Source organism: Nannobrachium achirus (assembly GCF_963921795.1).
Source record: "Nannobrachium achirus genome assembly, chromosome: 15".
Taxonomy (NCBI): domain Eukaryota; kingdom Metazoa; phylum Chordata; class Actinopteri; order Myctophiformes; family Myctophidae; genus Nannobrachium; species Nannobrachium achirus.
This window is the reverse complement of record NC_137822.1, coordinates 50,513,712-50,530,739: the sequence shown is the minus strand read 5'-3', so window position 1 is coordinate 50,530,739 and position 17,028 is coordinate 50,513,712. Positions and strand designations below refer to the sequence as shown.

The 17,028-nt window shown below is 46.4% G+C and overlaps 1 protein-coding gene across 1 annotated transcript in view; it reads left to right on the top strand.

Moving 5' to 3' along the window:
* Positions 1 to 1,211: 1,211 nt before the first annotated feature.
* The window catches only part of fbxw2 (F-box and WD repeat domain containing 2), a gene marked incomplete at its 3' end in the record, with an annotated part of 29,153 nt that continues 13,336 nt past the window's right edge, over positions 1,212 to 17,028 (top strand). Inside the window, exons 1-4 of the mRNA XM_080743020.1 lie at positions 1,212 to 1,290; positions 3,733 to 3,861; positions 7,043 to 7,200; positions 14,764 to 14,986. Of these exons, the coding sequence (XP_080599146.1) occupies positions 3,753 to 3,861; positions 7,043 to 7,200; positions 14,764 to 14,986 (490 nt within the window). The 5' untranslated portion in view covers positions 1,212 to 1,290; positions 3,733 to 3,752. The remainder of the gene's footprint in view (positions 1,291 to 3,732; positions 3,862 to 7,042; positions 7,201 to 14,763; positions 14,987 to 17,028) is intronic.

Here is a 17,028-nt window from a genome sequence, read left to right as displayed (position 1 = left end):
CAGTGGGCGCTGGACAGGAGACGGTCTTCATGTCTGGCAGCACTTTGACATACCAGACCTCTGCCAGAGTAGTTAGTAGGCTACTCTGCAGGGGCGTCACTAGGGGTAGGAAAGTGGAACTGAGTTACCAGGGCCCAAGGTGGTGGTATTGAAAAATAGCAGATCTACAAGCTCACAGCGCGGCACCGAGTGCCGCGCTGTGAGCTTGTAGATCTGCTATTTTTGAAAAGTCGTGAAAATGTGTGCAAATCTTTGAATATTTATGTATTTTTTAAGCGAACGTTTGTAACTCAAATTTTGCTTCTGGGTGGTCCCTGGAACTAGATATTTTGAGATGCGGGTCCGTGGCCAAATACATATAATTTTGGGGGTCCTTCACGTCCTACACAGGTTTGAGCTCCACTGACATAGAAACACAGGTTTTTCAAAAAACCTTAGAAGGATTTGAAATATTCAAAGATTTTCATGATTTTTCAAAAATAGCAGATCTACAAGCTCGCAGCGCGGCACTCGGTGCCGCGCTGTGAGCTTGTATATCTACTATTTTTCAATAGTTAAAGCACGGGGGCCCCACAGTGAATCCTTGTACCCGGGGCCCAGAATTTGGTGCGACACCCCTGCTACTATACACTCTCCGATAGTAATGTAGGCCTATGTATAATGTATGCTGCGTAGGCCTGTGTCAAAATAACACCAAGAGCTGCCTACTGTCCAGCGTCCAATTTGTAAAGGCAATTTCAAAGTAGACATTTTTTATGTTAATGTCAATAATTTGTAGCTTTATTCATATTTCGTATGTTTCATATCATGTGCACTATTTTTATGCTTTAACTATATAAAAAAAAAAAAGAAAAAAAAAAGAAAAAGCAGATCTACAAGCTGCCTGCGACCTTGTAGATCTGCCAGTTTGGAAAAAATCGACAATGTTTTAGCAAATCTTTGAGGGGGGTCGGCGGCCAAATACTCTTATTGTGAAGAGCTGTACCACCGGCCGCCTGACATTGTCCATCTTACATTCACCAACAGAACAACATCTCAGTGACTTCTGCTTCAACGATCCAAAACACAGCCGATCAGATCGATGCATCGACCCATCGATCTGTCGATCAGCGCACATCTGGGGACACATAGACGCTCATGGACGCTAGGCCAAAGGGACCACCCTGCGGACCACCCAGGAGACAACACTCTGATGAAGGGAGAATAAAGATGATGATGCAAGAAGACACACAACAAGGAGCCTAAAAGTTTTCATCATGTTGTTCTGGGTGTGATGAGAGCTGCAGACTGGTGGGTAACCCTAAACCTAACCCTAACCCTTAACCCTTAACCCTAAACCTAACCCTAACCCTACTATACTACTACTATACTAACCCTAACCCTTTCACCATGTTGTTCTGGGTGTGATGAGAGCTGCAGACTGGTGGGTAACCCTAAACCTAAACCTAACCCTAACCCTTAACCCTTAACCCTAAACCTAACCCTAACCCTACTATACTACTACTATACTAACCCTAACCCTAACCCTACTATACTACTACTATACTAAACCTAACCCTTTCACCATGTTGTTCTGGGTGTGATGAGAGCTGCACACTGGTGGGTGGTTATCTACTATATACTACTACTGTACTAACCCTAACCTAACCCTAAACCTAAACCTAACCCTAACCCTACTATACTACTACTATACCCTAACCCTAACCCTTTCACCATGTTGTTCTGGGTGTGAGGTTGGGGTTAGGTTAGGGTTAGTATAGTAGTAGTATAGTAATAGTAGTATATAGTAGATAACCACTAACTGTGGATGAGAGCTGCAGACTGACAGACTGGTGGGTGGTTATCTTATATACTTACTACTAGAAGGATCCATTATAGATCTGTAAGGGTCCATTTGGTTCCATTTTACACTCTAGAGATAAGCTAAAGATCTAAAGATCCTCTCAATGTGAGCTTGCAGATCTGACAGCACACTGGTGGGTGCTTCTGTTCTATACTGTGTTTTAATACATCTATAAGGGTACATTTGGTTTCATTTTATACTCTAGAGATAAGCTAAAGATCTTTAAGGATCCAATTGGTTTAATTAAATATCTATAAGGGTCCTTTTGGTTTCATTAAAGCTTTATAAGGGTCCATTTGGTTTCATTAAAGCTTTATAAGGGTCCATTTGGTTAGCAGCTGGGGACCACATGGACCCCTCAATGTGAGCCAACATACTGACAGCATAGTGTTTATACTTTGTGTTTTACTGTAAACAATAATAATAATTTACTGTAAACAATAATAATAATTTACTCAGTCAGTCAGTAGTCAGTCCGTCCCGGGAGATTATAAGCTATCAGGTCGCATACACAAACTTTAGAAGGCAAGGTAGTCAATCAGGAGGGAATATGGGAAATGGGACAGATCCATGTTGATGACATGACTTTAGAGATACTGTGTAGGGATGGCCAATATCAAAAATCGGCAGGTATGATATCAAAACCGGCCGAATCGGTGACCAGCAGATAAATACCGGTTTTATGCCAATTGTGTCTATGGCACTGCACAGCATGATGCTCTGGTCCTGTGACTAAAGTAAACATTAGCAAGTAGCAGCCAGTCTACTTAGTGGCAGCCTACAGAATACAGATGGTGCAGATTACCTTTGCAATGTAAGGATATATTCCATAATCCTGTGTCAATGTCGTCTCCAAAAAGAAGGGGGAAAAAGCATGCGTCACCTGCTTTCCTCCTGCCTAGTCCAGACGGTCATATTAGACTGGATATTGTCTGTGAATTTGGATATTGTACTATTGTGATTGATTTGGCATTAGTGTTCTTCTAGCTTATTGGTACTCAAATTGAAGTAGGTCTTGTAGGCCTACTTGGCCTGATAAAAGGTATTTGATCAAACCTATTTTCTAGTTCTTAGCTATAAAAGGTATTTGATCAAACCTATTTTCTAGTTCTTAGCTAAAGAAATCGGTATCGGAAAAATGGGTTTTGGCAGTTCAGACCTTCATAAAACCGGTGGATCGGTATCGGCCAAGAATTTTGCAATCGGTCCATCTCTAATACTGTGTACCGCTTTGCGTGATTTTAGGGCAACACGTGTTGGAGCAGTGTCCAAAAATGAGTTTTGCAAGAATGGGCCTCATGGTGGCGCTAGAAGAGGGCCATGTGAGAAATGAGGAGGTGGAGGTTGTGGGTTGCCAGCCAAGGAGTGTGTGAGCACAGTTTGGCATGGATAGGGCCAACGGTGGCAGAGATATAGTGTAAGTAAGTAAGCCTTGCCGAGCCATGAGTCCCATATGACTCAGCCGAGCCATGAGGCTCATAGGGCAGGAGCCTATCTCCTGTTTCTGTAGCGTAAGGCAGCTTGATGTACAAGTACACCCCCTGGAGATGACGCTAGTATGTCACATGGATTTACCCCCAATCCAACCCTTGATGCTGAGTGCCAAGCAGGGAGGCACTGGGTCCCATTTTTTAGAGTCTTTGGTATGACCCGACCGGGGTTTGAACCCCGATCTCCCAGTCTCAGGGCAGACACTCAAACCACTAGACATGACGGACTGGCGGTCACAATTCTTCTTGTTTCTGTTGTCCAGGGTGAAGGAGGATGGAGAAGAGGTCCTTCGAGGCGTGGTTGGACTCTGTGTTATTATTACTATTATTTATTATGTATTATTATTAATATGTATTATTAATATGTATTGTTATTAATATGTATTGTTATTGTTCCAGGTGGAAGGGTTAGGTAGAGGATGGAGAAGAGGTCCTTCGAGGCGTGGCTGGACTCGGTGTCGTCGTCCTTCCTGACCCTCAGCGACCAGCAGAGGAACGGAGCACTGGACAAGCTCATCTCCCTGAGCGGTAAGGTCATGACCCTAACCCTGACCCTGACCCTAACCCTGACCCTGACCCTGACCCTGACCCTAACCTTGACCCTAACCCTAACCCTGACCCTGACCCTGACCCTAACCTTGACCCTGACCCTAACCCTGACCCTGACCCTGACCCTGACCCTGAGCGGTAGGGCTTTCACCAAATATTACAATATCAAAGTCACTATTTGACGTTGTTCACCGAAGTCCAATATTCGCTTTTTGAAGTGGTGAAAGCCGCTTCCAAGGAGTGGCTTTGTGTGTCCCGTGCGTCCCCGTCTGATGATTGGATGATTAGAAATGTCCAATGAGACCATACTTTGAAGCTTCACATGACAATTCATAAAAATATGTGTGTCCCGTGCGTCCAGAATTGAGAATTGGTCAAGCTTCACATGACAATTCGGCCCTCCAGACAAAATCATTCATTCATTCAGAATTCATAAAGATATAGAACTAAAACACATAGAAAGTATAGATCTAGAACACAGAATGTATAGGTCTAGAACACAGATTTCATAGCTCTAGAACGCATAGAATAAAAATTCACCGCTTCACTTCGAAACAAGGTTTTTTTTTTTTTTAAACATATATAGTTTATAAAGCTTGGCTAGATAGGAAGTCATAAGAATGAGTTGTCAGTGCCCCTGGTGGATGAATGTGTTAATGCTCTATACCAGGGGTTCTCAAACCTTTTTAGGCCGTGACCCCCAAAATAAACATATTTTAAGAGTTGCTTCTCTTCTTATGTTATCCCGAATTCCGCACCCAAGAAACCCAGAAATACGACAAATTCTACAACGAGTTGAGCGAACCAGTTCATTGAAGTCTTATTTTGACCAAGTAACAGGCAGTAGAAGACAATTCCTATCCTAAAAGACGAAGACTAAGGGCTCTATTATGATCCAGGTCTTATGCCTTATGCCTTAACTTCTTTGCCTTTTTTTATTATATAGACATATATTTTTTTTATATTTCAAATAGCTGATCTGCAAGCTCACAACGTGCAGATGTAGATCAGCATTTGAAAAATGCTGAAAATGTTTTTCAAAATAGTAAAAAGAAAGGCAAAGAAGTTAAGGCATAAGGCATAAGACCTGGATCATAATAGAGCCCTAAATGTCTAAGACTAATCCCAAAAGACTAAGTGTAAAAGTTGTATACTAAAATGCTGGTATAAATATAAGCACTCGGCACCAGAATAGAGTATTACACATTGCCTGCCAAGGGTTAAAAAAAACATCTATCTAAGAAATGTCAGGCTTTTTACAAAAAAATAAAATGAAAATATATATTTTTTTAACATTTTTTGAAAAAAAAAAAAAAAAAAAAAAAGCTCTCAGAAGATGTCCATTGCCCCCTTGCAGTTGGCAGACAAATATAATCAACCCCAAGAAAAATCAATTTTTAGATTAACACACAAACAATTACAGCATGTGGATGGCGGCCATTTTGGCGGCCATCTTGAAGAAGGTGTGCAGAAAGCTGATTACATGAATACATTTTTTATAATTTTTTATCAGCATCACAGGCTGCCTAGCCTCGGAAACCCAGGCTTCATTGGCGATCCGGAAAAAATGAAGCCTGGGCGTTCCCATTAGAATCACTGTTGGAGGAAGAGTAGATTTTCCCTAACCAATCAGAGTGCAGAGGGGCGTTGCACGGAATGTGTTGACGACGTCATAACGCAGCTGCGTTCTCTGAGCGGGGGGAGGAGGAGGAGGAGCAGAGCGATTGGTTCACCGACCAACACATGACATAGTGTTGTTATGTGTGCCTGGCTGGCTAGTGGCTAGCCTGTTGCTTGCTAGTGCTACTTGCTAACCAAAGAAACAGTCCAGAATAGGAGCACTACGAACTAGTAATCAAACACAACATAACATGCCTGCTACTGGTGTTTCATAGCGAGATCGATACGATCGCATTTTACCGCGACACGATGCGCGGTACGGTACGGCAGCGGCGCAGGCTGCTGTACTTGGAAACAGACATGAGTTCTGGGAAACCCCCACCCACGCTGATCACAAGATGCTGATTCACGACGCTGATTCGCCGATCGGAATGTGTTGACGACGTCATAACGCAGCTGCATTCTCTGAGCGAGGGGAGGAGGAGGAGGAGCAGAGGGGGGTGGGGGAGGAGAACACATGCTATTGGCTGGAGACTTACGGACTGACTCGCCGGGCTCGCCCATCTGCACACACGAACTGCTATGGGTTAGGCCAGTGTGCAGGCTGCCCAGAGAGCAGTGTGACAACCCTGTATATATACGTTTTTGGCAGGCAACAGCTGGGTACCCAAAAACGTATATAAAAGTTTTTGGCAGTGGATGTGTTAAGATCAGACAGTAGACCAGATGGGTAAAATGTTACCAGTTCTTATTTATTGTAACTATGGCAATGATGGCAAGTTTGGCAACATGGCAGTAAAGATGATGAATGGAGGGTTAGGGTTGGGGTTAGGGTGGTAATTGATGATTTAAGTGCTATAAAGAAATACAAAGGAAACAAACCATCAGAAACAAATACACAAAACCAAAATGAGGAAACAAACTAAATCAAGAAATAAACCAATGAATACTTACTCAAATAATGCATCAAATACTAACACAGGAAATAACTCAGGAACAAACTTAGGAAAACAAACTCAGGAAAACAAAGGAACCAAACTCAGGAAACTTAAACTAAATAAGACCCAAACAAAATCACAACATGCCTCTCTGTTGACTGAGGTAAAATGGCTGCCTTTTAAAGGAACACTGATTGGGTGCAGGTGGTGTTAATGTGAATCAGTCTGGGCTCCTCCCACAGGGGGCTGAGCAGGAGCAAGAGGGGGATTTTCTACACTAAGACTAAAATGTTTTGATATTTAGTTGACTAAGACTAGACTAGACTAGACAAGACAAAAACTATTTCAGAAGACCAAGACAGGACTAAGACTAAATGGTGTGTTATTCAAAAGACTGAGACTAAATCAAAATTTGCTGAAAAAATGAACACTGGATCCTCTGCCCTCCAGGTGCAGTGCAGCTACGTCACCACCAGGTGCAGTGCAGCTACGTCACCTCTATGTTCTGTTCCCTCCAGGTGCAGTGCAGCTACGTCACCTCTATGTTCTGTTCCCTCCAGGTGCAGTACAGCTACGTCACCTCTCTGTTCTGTTCTCTCCAGGTGCAGTGCAGCTACGTCACCTCTCCAACGGCTTGGAGGCGCTGCTGAAGAGAGACTTCCTCCGTCTTCTCCCCCTGGAGCTCACCTTCTACCTGCTGAGATGGCTGGACCCTCAGGACCTTCTGACCTGCTGCTTGGTCTGCAAGCAGTGGAACAAGGTCTGTACCCTGAACCTAGCCCTGAACCTAGCCCTGAACCTAACCCTAAACCTAACCCTAACCTTCTACCTGCTGAGATGGCTGGACCCCCAGGACCTTCTGACCTGCTGCTTGGTCTGCAAGCAGTGGAACAAGGTCTGTACCCTGAACCTAACCCTGAACCTAAACCTAACCCTAAACCTAACCCTAACCTTCTACCTGCTGAGATGGCTGGACCCTCAGGACCTTCTGACCTGCTGCTTGGTCTGCAAGCAGTGGAACAAGGTCTGTACCCTGAACCTAGCCCTGAACCTAGCCCTGAACCTAACCCTAAACCTAACCCTAACCTTCTACCTGCTGAGATGGCTGGACCCCCAGGACCTTCTGACCTGCTGCTTGGTCTGCAAGCAGTGGAACAAGGTCTGTACCCTGAACCTAACCCTGAACCTAAACCTAACCCTAAACCTAACCCTAACCTTCTACCTGCTGAGATGGCTGGACCCTCAGGACCTTCTGACCTGCTGCTTGGTCTGCAAGCAGTGGAACAAGGTCTGTACCCTGAACCTAGCCCTGAACCTAACCCTGAACCTAACCCTGAACCTAGCCCTGAACCTAACCCTAACCCTCTACCTGCTGAGATGGCTGGACCCTCAGGACCTTCTGACCTGCTGCTTGGTCTGCAAGCAGTGGAACAAGGTCTGTACCCTGAACCTAGCCCTGAACCTAATCCTGAACCTAGCCCTGAACCTAGCCCTGAACCTAACCCTGAACCTAACCCTGAACCTAGCCCTGAACCTAGCCCTGAACCTAGCCCTGAACCTAACCCTGAACCTAACCTTGAACCTAAACCTAGCCCTGAACCTAACCCTGAACCTAACCCTGAACCTAAACCTAACCCTGTTGACCTGCAGCCTGGTCTGTACCCTCACACCACCCTGTACACAATATGCCTTCTGGTTGATTCCAAGATTTTTTTTTAACGTAAGTTACGTCATGTGGTGCGGGTCAGTTTACATTCCCCAGCAAGAAAACTAAAATAGATTGTAGCTCTTAACTCACTCTTAAAGGGGAAGACCACCCATTTTCGTGTTCGTGTTGTGTGGAAATAGAAAAAAGTTCCCCCTCTTCTGTGTTGCCTAGAACTGGAGGATTGATTTTGGGGTTTGTATTGTAAAGTACAACTTGATGACATCACACATTGTACTTTACAATACAAACCCCAAAATCAATCCTCCAGTTCTAGGCAACACAGAAGAGGGGGAACTTTCTTCTATTTCCACACAACTCCTCTAAGGTATATTAATGACATAGTTCAATATTGAAAATGGGTGGTCTTCCCCTTTAATAGATGTAACATCGCTTGAATCAATGTTTGTATATTGTTTATTGCGAGAGCAACCGACGGAGCAGGAGACGTAGACCAGATTTTTTCTAACGAGGAATACGTTTGCAGGAACACCGCACCTTACAATGTGTTGCAACTAGGGTTGGGACCCGAAACCGGTTCTTTTTAGGAACCGGTTCCATGATAGCGGGTCCAGAACCGGGTCAATCATTTTTGCTGGTCCGATTCTCTTAACGGGTCTCATCAGCGCGCATTAGCTGTGTGCATTCCATTGCAAGCAGCTGTGGTGAGTGGTGATGTCAGGCCACCTCTACAGAAGGAATGCTGGGAATGTCTGCCTTAACCAACGTCAACGTTTATACCCCCCCGGCTTCACCGAGCGCGTCGAGCGGCACGGCAACGCTGGGAACGCTCCGGTTTTAATCATTGAAGGGTGCTCCACTGCCGCTCCACCGACGCTCAAGCAGGAAGGCTCGCTGCCAGCGTGCCTCGTTGCAGGAGCAGAGGAGAGCTCCACGACTTTGATTGACAAAGAGAGCAGTAGAGTGCTGTGTCTACTTTGCTGCTACAGAGCATAGCACTAATCAGTGCTAAGGGCTAACAACAACAACAATGCTGTACAGATGCATGTCTCTGCCACTGTTTACAATGTGGAAACAACGTAGCCATACATTATAACTTCCAGGAGAGGGCGCTAATATTCGGACGTTATGTGATGTCTCTCCTGGAGTTATAAGCCAGAGTCATATGGCTCTCGCTGGTTGAGCCCCAAAGTCCATACTACGCTCAAAACATGTACAAATCAATACGTTGCTCACCCTAGTTGCAACCACACTAACTAGAAAAATGTAATTCTGGGAAATTGCAAGTGTGGTTGCCTATTTATGGTCTGGACAGCCAGATTGTCATGTGAAGCTCGACCAATCATCAAGCTAGCACCTCTCCCCCATTGAACTCAATGGACTTACTGTTTACAGTGTGGATTTTTTATCCAGGAAAATAATAAGAAAGCTACACTAGAACTGTAGTGTGGTTGCTCTCTAGGCAACCACACTACTAAGCAAGGTTAGTAAATCAGTACATCAACCTGTTGACCCCATGTGGAACCTAGGGGGAGCTCTGAAGCGCCATGGACATGGTGGCCGTTTGAGGTACTGCAGTTGGGGCTTCTAACGACGAACGCGCATTCTAGGCTTCTTTGTATTGGCTGTGCGTTCATAGCGGAAGTGCTCGTTCATGAATTGGAGCCCCAGCGCGTCCATAACACAAACTATGACGCAAAACGTGTCACGGAAGCCCCACTACGTCACGTTTCAGAGGCGTTTCCAAACACGGAAGTACGCTTCATGCGCTGGGTGAGCAACTCAATGCAAGTGGACGGGCGGGGATATCTGGTGTCCTCTCTATTCTTATTATAACTCTATGGTTGTCACCCAGTAGCCTAATATCAGGGTGGTGACGTCACCCCCACACCATGACGGCAGCCATATAAAAGACCTCTGGGACGGCGAGGAGACAATCCAAGCGACCAGGAGGCGGAGCAATCACAACCTTCTCAACCAATCAGAAGCACGCATAGAGGATACAGAACAGGATGGCATGGGAGGCTGGAGCAGAGCGGATGCAACAACAACAACACAGACCTCCATTCCATGTGAAACAGCAGAGATATCGTCAGATTCTCTACTCTCAGTCGGATCAGGAATTCACCGTTGATCCCTCGCTGACCGTCGTCCTGAGTTCATCCAGCAGGGCCAGGGCGGTGTCCGGCGGCCCCACGGCGGCGGGCGCCTCCGTGCGGACCAAGAGGCCCGAGGAAGACGAGGAGCCTACCTCTTTGTCTGCTCGTCCCCGCTCGTACGCCCACCCCGGGGAGGAGGACGCCTCCCCTTGGCCGGAGCGCCCGGCGGCTCAGGGGGTCGACGACGGCGCTCGGACAGCCCTCTGGCGGTCGGGCCGACGCGGAGGCGAGTCGCCCGGCGAGCGCACCTGCACCTGCGCCTGCAGCTGCTGGCGAACGGCCGCGGCACGAAGGGAAGGCGACCGCTTGGGCGACTGGACGGTTTCCACGTCGGAGGAGCGAAGCAGCAGCAGCAGATGGGAGGAAGAGGAGGAGGAGGGAGAGGAAGACGAGGAGGAGGATGAGGGAGAGGAAGACGAGGAGGAGGAGGAGCAGGAGGAGGTGCTGCTGTCGGAGGCTCTTCTCTGTGAGGATCTGGAGGAAGCTCTTCCTCCGCTGCTCCTGGAATACGGCCTGGACGACGAAGATGACGCCGACAGCAGCGGAGACGACGAAGAGTCGGAGGACTGCGGCGACTACTCCTCCGTCCAGACGAAGGACCTGTTCTTCCAGGGAGAATTGGACTTGGACTTGGACTTGGACGACGACGCCGACGACGCGAATGTCGGCGCTGCCAACGGCGAGTCCAGCGAGGAGGAGGACTCTGAGCTGGAGTGGCGGCTGTCCTCCTCCCAGAGCCCCCCCCTCCACTGCTACGTGGCCTTGGAGCAGCGCTTGGCGCGGGCCATGGAGGAGCGGCGCGCCCAGGCGCTGCAGCAGAAGCTGGCGCTGGAGGAGCGTCTGGCGGCGGCGCTGGAGCAGCTGCAGCTGGCCCAGGCCATGGAGGAGAGGCTGGCCCTGGAGCAGCGGCTGGCCATGGCCATGGAGCAGCAGCAGCAGCTGGCCGCCGCCATGGAAGCCCTGGCCAACCGCGAGTCCATGATGGCCTCGGCCGCCGCCGCGGCCGCCGCAGACGACGACGACTCGGAGCAGGCCTCGCCGCCGCCGCCGGCCGACCGGCGGCTCATCGACGCTCTGCCACGGATCAGCGTGGTCCGGGAGGACCACGACGACTCCTGTCCCATCTGCTGCGGCGAGTACCTGCCGGGCGAGACGCTCACCGCCCTGCCCTGCAAGCACGGCTTCCACCGCCACTGTGTGGCGCTGTGGCTGCACCGCTCCGGCACCTGCCCCGTGTGCCGCTACGTCCTGGCGGCCCCGAGCTCGGGGCCGGGCTCGGGGCCCGATACCTCCCCCCTCCCGCCCCCCTCGGCAGAAACCGCCCAGCTCATCTTCCTCCCGGATCCAGACGTCTAGTTACGCTTATCCTTTTTTCGTGACGCCATCTTCTCCGCACGCCGTCTGATCTCAAACCACCGGACTGATCGGTGCCAGTTCTCTCGTGGGCACACTGCCAGCGGGCCACAAGAAGTAACGCCCGCATTTTTGTTAGCGAGACTCTTGACAAACTGTGTAAACGTTTGTCTTTAGTGAATACTTTCATTTGTTTGAATTCATAATCTTGTACTTCTATCCATCCATGATTCCATCCATCTTCAACCGCTTATCCAGAATGGGGTTGTTGAGGTAACAGTTCCAAATGGGATTTCCAGATTTCCTTTTCCTGAGCAACTTCCTCCACTCCCTCAGGGAGTATACCGAGGCGTTCCTAGGCCAGTGTGGAGATATAATCCTTCCATCTGGTCTTTGGTCTGCAAAGGGGCCTCCTCCCAGTGGGACGTGCATCGAGGACCTTCCTAGGAAGGCGCTCGGGGGGCATCCATAAATATAACGTATTGCTCCAACCACCTAAGCTGACTCCTTTCCAAGTGAAGGAGCAGCGGCTCTACTCCAAGTCTCTCTCGGGTGACTGAACTCCTCACCCTATCTCTAAGGGAGTATGAGCGACATTATTCTTTGGGTCATGACCCACACTTCATGACCATAGGTGAGAGTAGGAACGAAGATAGCTCGGTTCTTCCTTACTCCTGTACTTGTACTACGATACCACGAAAAGGGCTTTTTAGTCCCATTAACACAGTGGTTGCTAGATATAGAATGCATTCATTTGGTAGCTTATTCCAGGGTTTTTCAGTGTAAAGAAGAATTATCCGTGCTTTTGTTATGCTCTGTAGAGAAGGGCGAGTTTTAAACAAGAACGCCATCTGGAGATGGATTCCGAGATAAAGACGTTTTCCTGCTGATCATTCCATTGCTTCCAACGGTGGATTACACTTCCTGCTTCTGTTTTCTCCCGATGGATTATGGGGATTTGAGTTTTTGCTTCAGTGCCGGGTGCCACAGACCGCACGCTTTACTGTTTACAATAGGAAACAACACATCCCGACTTGAGTCGGGAAAATCGCTCAACGGTCGGATGATCTAAAAGCTCATAGCGCCGCGCTATGAGCTTGTAGATCTGCCATGTTAGAGAAATCATGTATTTGTGCAAATCTTTGAATATATATTTCCGCCGCAGACAGTAGAAAGGCAGAGCCACTAGCCAATGAGGTGGCATGATTGTATTTGAGTTCCGCCGCAGACAGTAGAAAGGCAGGGCCACTAGCCAATGAGGTGTGGAGAATCTGGGAGTGGTGTTAGCTGGGGTATTGGATGAGCTTCACATGACAATTAACACGTCACCTTTGGGGGGAAATATATAATGAGTTCTGCCGTATATTCTTTGTCTGTCTCGTACATGTCCCGTACATGCAGAATTAAGGATTGGTCAAGCTTCAGATGAGAATTTGGCCCTCCAGACAAAATCATTCATTCATTCAGAATTCACATAGAATGTATAGATCTAGAACACAGAATGTATAGATCTAGAACACAGATTTCATAGCTCTAGAACACATAGAATAAAAATTCACCGCTTCACTTTGAACCGAGGTTTGATTTTTCTTTGATGTGCGTTAATAAATGGAAACGTTTGGCTCTCGTGCACGGAGGTAATCTAACCTATAGCTGTACGCTGTGGTAGAAATATTTATAGACTGTCAAATGTGTTTTTATCCCACTTGTATTTAGTTTGGTACAACTATTTAGGCCTAGAACTATTGACTGCTTTAACTGTTGAAAAATAGCAGATATACAAGCTCACAGTGCGGGGATCTAGCTCTGCCCCACAGGGCGGGGATCTAGCTCTGGCCCACGGGACGGGGAGGAAGTTGAAATATGATTATTTTGGGGGTCGCGGCCTGAAAAGGTGGGGAACCCCTGCTCTAATGTAACTGTACGTACAGTTACAGGTGATCAACTGGTGCACGGAGCAGTGTTGATTTCGTCGACTAAAACTATGACGAAATATGTTTGTCGACTGTGTTTTTTTCACTGACGAAAACGAAATCAAAACGAAATCAAAACTAAGCCGTGATGAATAAAACTAAGACTAAATATATTGTCAATTTCGTAAACAAAATAAAAACTAGACTAAAACGTTAGGGAGGGACTAGTGGAGAAGAGTCATTTTATGTTTGGTTGCTCTCAGGCTGAAAATAGCAGATCTACAAGCTCACAACGCATCGCAGACGCGAAACAAGTGTAAAATAAGTCATTACGATGCCATCAAGGCCTGCCAAAATACATTTTAGTCGACTAAATCAACTGCAGATTTAGTCGACTAAAATTAGACTAAAACTAATACTTTTCAGGTGACTAAATGATGACTAAAACTAAATCAAAATTTGCTGTCAAGAACAACGTTGGTACAGAGGTGATCTAATCTAACTAGGGATGGAAATCGGAATCGGCAAATATCAAAAATCGGCAGGTATGATATCAAACCGCCGAATCGGTGACCGGCAGCTCACTGACATAAATACCGGTTTTATGCCAATTGTGTCTATGGCACTGCACAGCATGATGCTCTGGTCCTGTGACTAAAGTAAACATTAGCAAGTAGCAGCCAGTCTACTTAGTGGCAGCCTACAGAATACAGATGGTGCTGATTACCTTTGCAATGTAAGGATATATTCCATAATCTTGTGTCAATGTCGTCTCCAAAAAGAAGAGAAAAAAAGCATGGGTCACCTGAAACCTGCCTAGTCCAGACGGTCATATTAGACTGGATATTGTCTGTGATTTTGGATATTGTACTATTGTGATTGATTTGGCATTAGTGTTCTTCTAGCTTATTGGTACTCAAATTGAAGTATGTCTTGTAGGCCTACTTGGCCTGAAAGAAAAGGGTATTGGAGCAACCCTATTTTCTAGTTCTTAGCTAAAGAAATCGGTATCGGAAAAATGGGTTTTGGCAGGTCAGACCTTCATAAAACCGGTGGATCCGTATCGGCCAAGAATTTTGCAATCGGTCCATCTCTAGATCTAACTATGCATGTGTCCAGGTGATCAAGTGGTTACAGAGGTGATCTAATGATCTAACTGTGTGTGTGTGTGTGTGTGTGTGTGTGTGTGTGTGTGTGTGTGTGCGTGTGTGTGTGTGTGTGTGTGTGTGCAGGTGATCAACTCGTGCACGGAGGTGTGGCAGGGTGTGTGCAGGGAGCTTGGCTGGAGGATCGATGAGTCCATCGCGGACGCCCCCCACTGGAAGGGCGTGTACCTGAAGGCTCGGCTCCGCATGGCGCAGATCAGCGACCAGGAAGCCTTCGAGACCTCCTCGCTGATTGGTCACAGCGCCCGCGTCTACGCGCTGTACTACAAGGACGGCCTGCTCTGCACCGGTACGAACAGTAGGCCTGTTATAATATCTATCTATCTATCTATCTATCTATCTATCTATCTATCTACCTATCTACCTATCTACCTATCTACCTACCTACCTACCTACCTACCTACCTATCTATCTATATTATTATATTCTAACCCGCGTCTACGCGCTGTACTACAAGGACGGCCTGCTCTGCACCGGTACGTACATTAGGACTGTCAGAATATATATATATATATATATATATCTGCACCGGTACGAACAGTACGCCTGTCATAATATATATATATATATATATATATATATATATCTGCACCGGTACGAACACATTATGACGTTCTGGGTCCATGTCGTCCTCCAACTTTTAACGCCTATTGTAGTTTATTCACGATATTCCTGGCCATTCTATGGAGGCTGCCATTTTCCTTTTACAGAGGGCGCTGGAGCATTTTTAAACATCTTTTCACTTCCTCCCAAGTCGAAGAACAAGAGATCCCAAGGAAGTGACAGGGAATTGTCTGTTGCCAGATATTGCCAGAGACAAGCGGCCAGGTCTATGAATAATAAGCCCAATAGAATTAACTAGGTTCAGTTTTACTACTTTACATTTACATTTGAAAATAGCAGATCAGCAAACTCACAATGTGTCACATTGTGACACATTGTGAGCTTGTATATTTGCTATTTAAAAAATATAGAGGAAAGAAAAAACGAAAATAATTTGAATATTTTTGAAACATTTTAACAACACAAATCTGTGTGGCGGTCCCTGGCACCACATATTTTCAGATGGGGGTCTGCGACTGTGGACAAATCTGTTCTTCTGGGGTCCTTGATATGAAAAGATTTGGGAACCACTGGTTTAAAAAATATTAGAAAGTAAGCCCAATAAACAACGACACCAATTGCTTATTATAAGCAGACATGGCAACACCGGTTCATTCAGAGCCAAGAGCCCAGAGCGCCTCTACTGACACTTTAATGCAAGGACACAGGAAACCAAATGATGTTTTTTATTTTCTTTCAGGATATGAACAGGAAGCCGGGGGCGGGGCCAGGAATATCGTGAATAGCCCACAAAACAAACCGGTTGTTTTGTGTTCCTCCCGTTTTCACCTCCCGGAGTCAAGCCATCCGTGGCTAACCCTTCCTCGTCACGCGGTGTTGTGTGCCAAAAGTGTCCGATCTACAAGCTCACAGCAGCTGGCATCTCCGTGCCGCGTTGTGAGCTTGCAGATCGGCCACCTTCCAGAGGACGCTGAAACTTGCAGGATGAGCACTGTGCAGCGATGGAGTCACAGCAGTCAGACGTGCAGTGCTCACGTCTCGGTTCGGTCTGAAAAAATCTGCCCGATCGACTCATGCGACCGTCGCTAATTCGAATGACACCCGCAAATGGAAATAGGCTAAATTCACTTTGTCTTAATACGCATTTCTGATAATTCGCTTCCCTAATTCGAATACGTTTGTGGAAACATGACTTTAGATATAGTATTTAGTGTCAGTTCACTCACACTGAAATTTGGGCTGGGTAAAAAATACTCTTGTTACCATATTCTGTCATAAATACACTGTCATCATATTCTTCCAAGCTGTATCTTGATACATGATCTTATCATGATTCTTTTATGTTGGTTTTTCACACACTAAAAGAAAAAGCAGTAACAGACCATTTAGACCAGTGGTCCTCAAAGTGGGGTCCAGGGACTCTCTGGGTTCCTTTTGGGAGGTTAAATTGATCCTTACAAGTATGTAACTCTGACAGTATACAAATGAAACCAAAAATAAAAAATGCAGGTTTAAACTAAATTCTGCAATGGATCTCTGTTCAGGCCGGGAACACATTTTAGTGTATGGGAGGGGCTTACAGAACATGTACAGTATGTAGCAGCAACATATTTGTTTGTGTAAGCTAATTTCTGATTTAGGACTAACTATTAATAGGTTAGGCCTAAAAGGGTTAACAATTCAACAGGATTTTCTATAAGGCTCTCCCTCATAGTATCACGATATATAGGATATAAAGGATATATAGGATATAAAGGATATATAGGA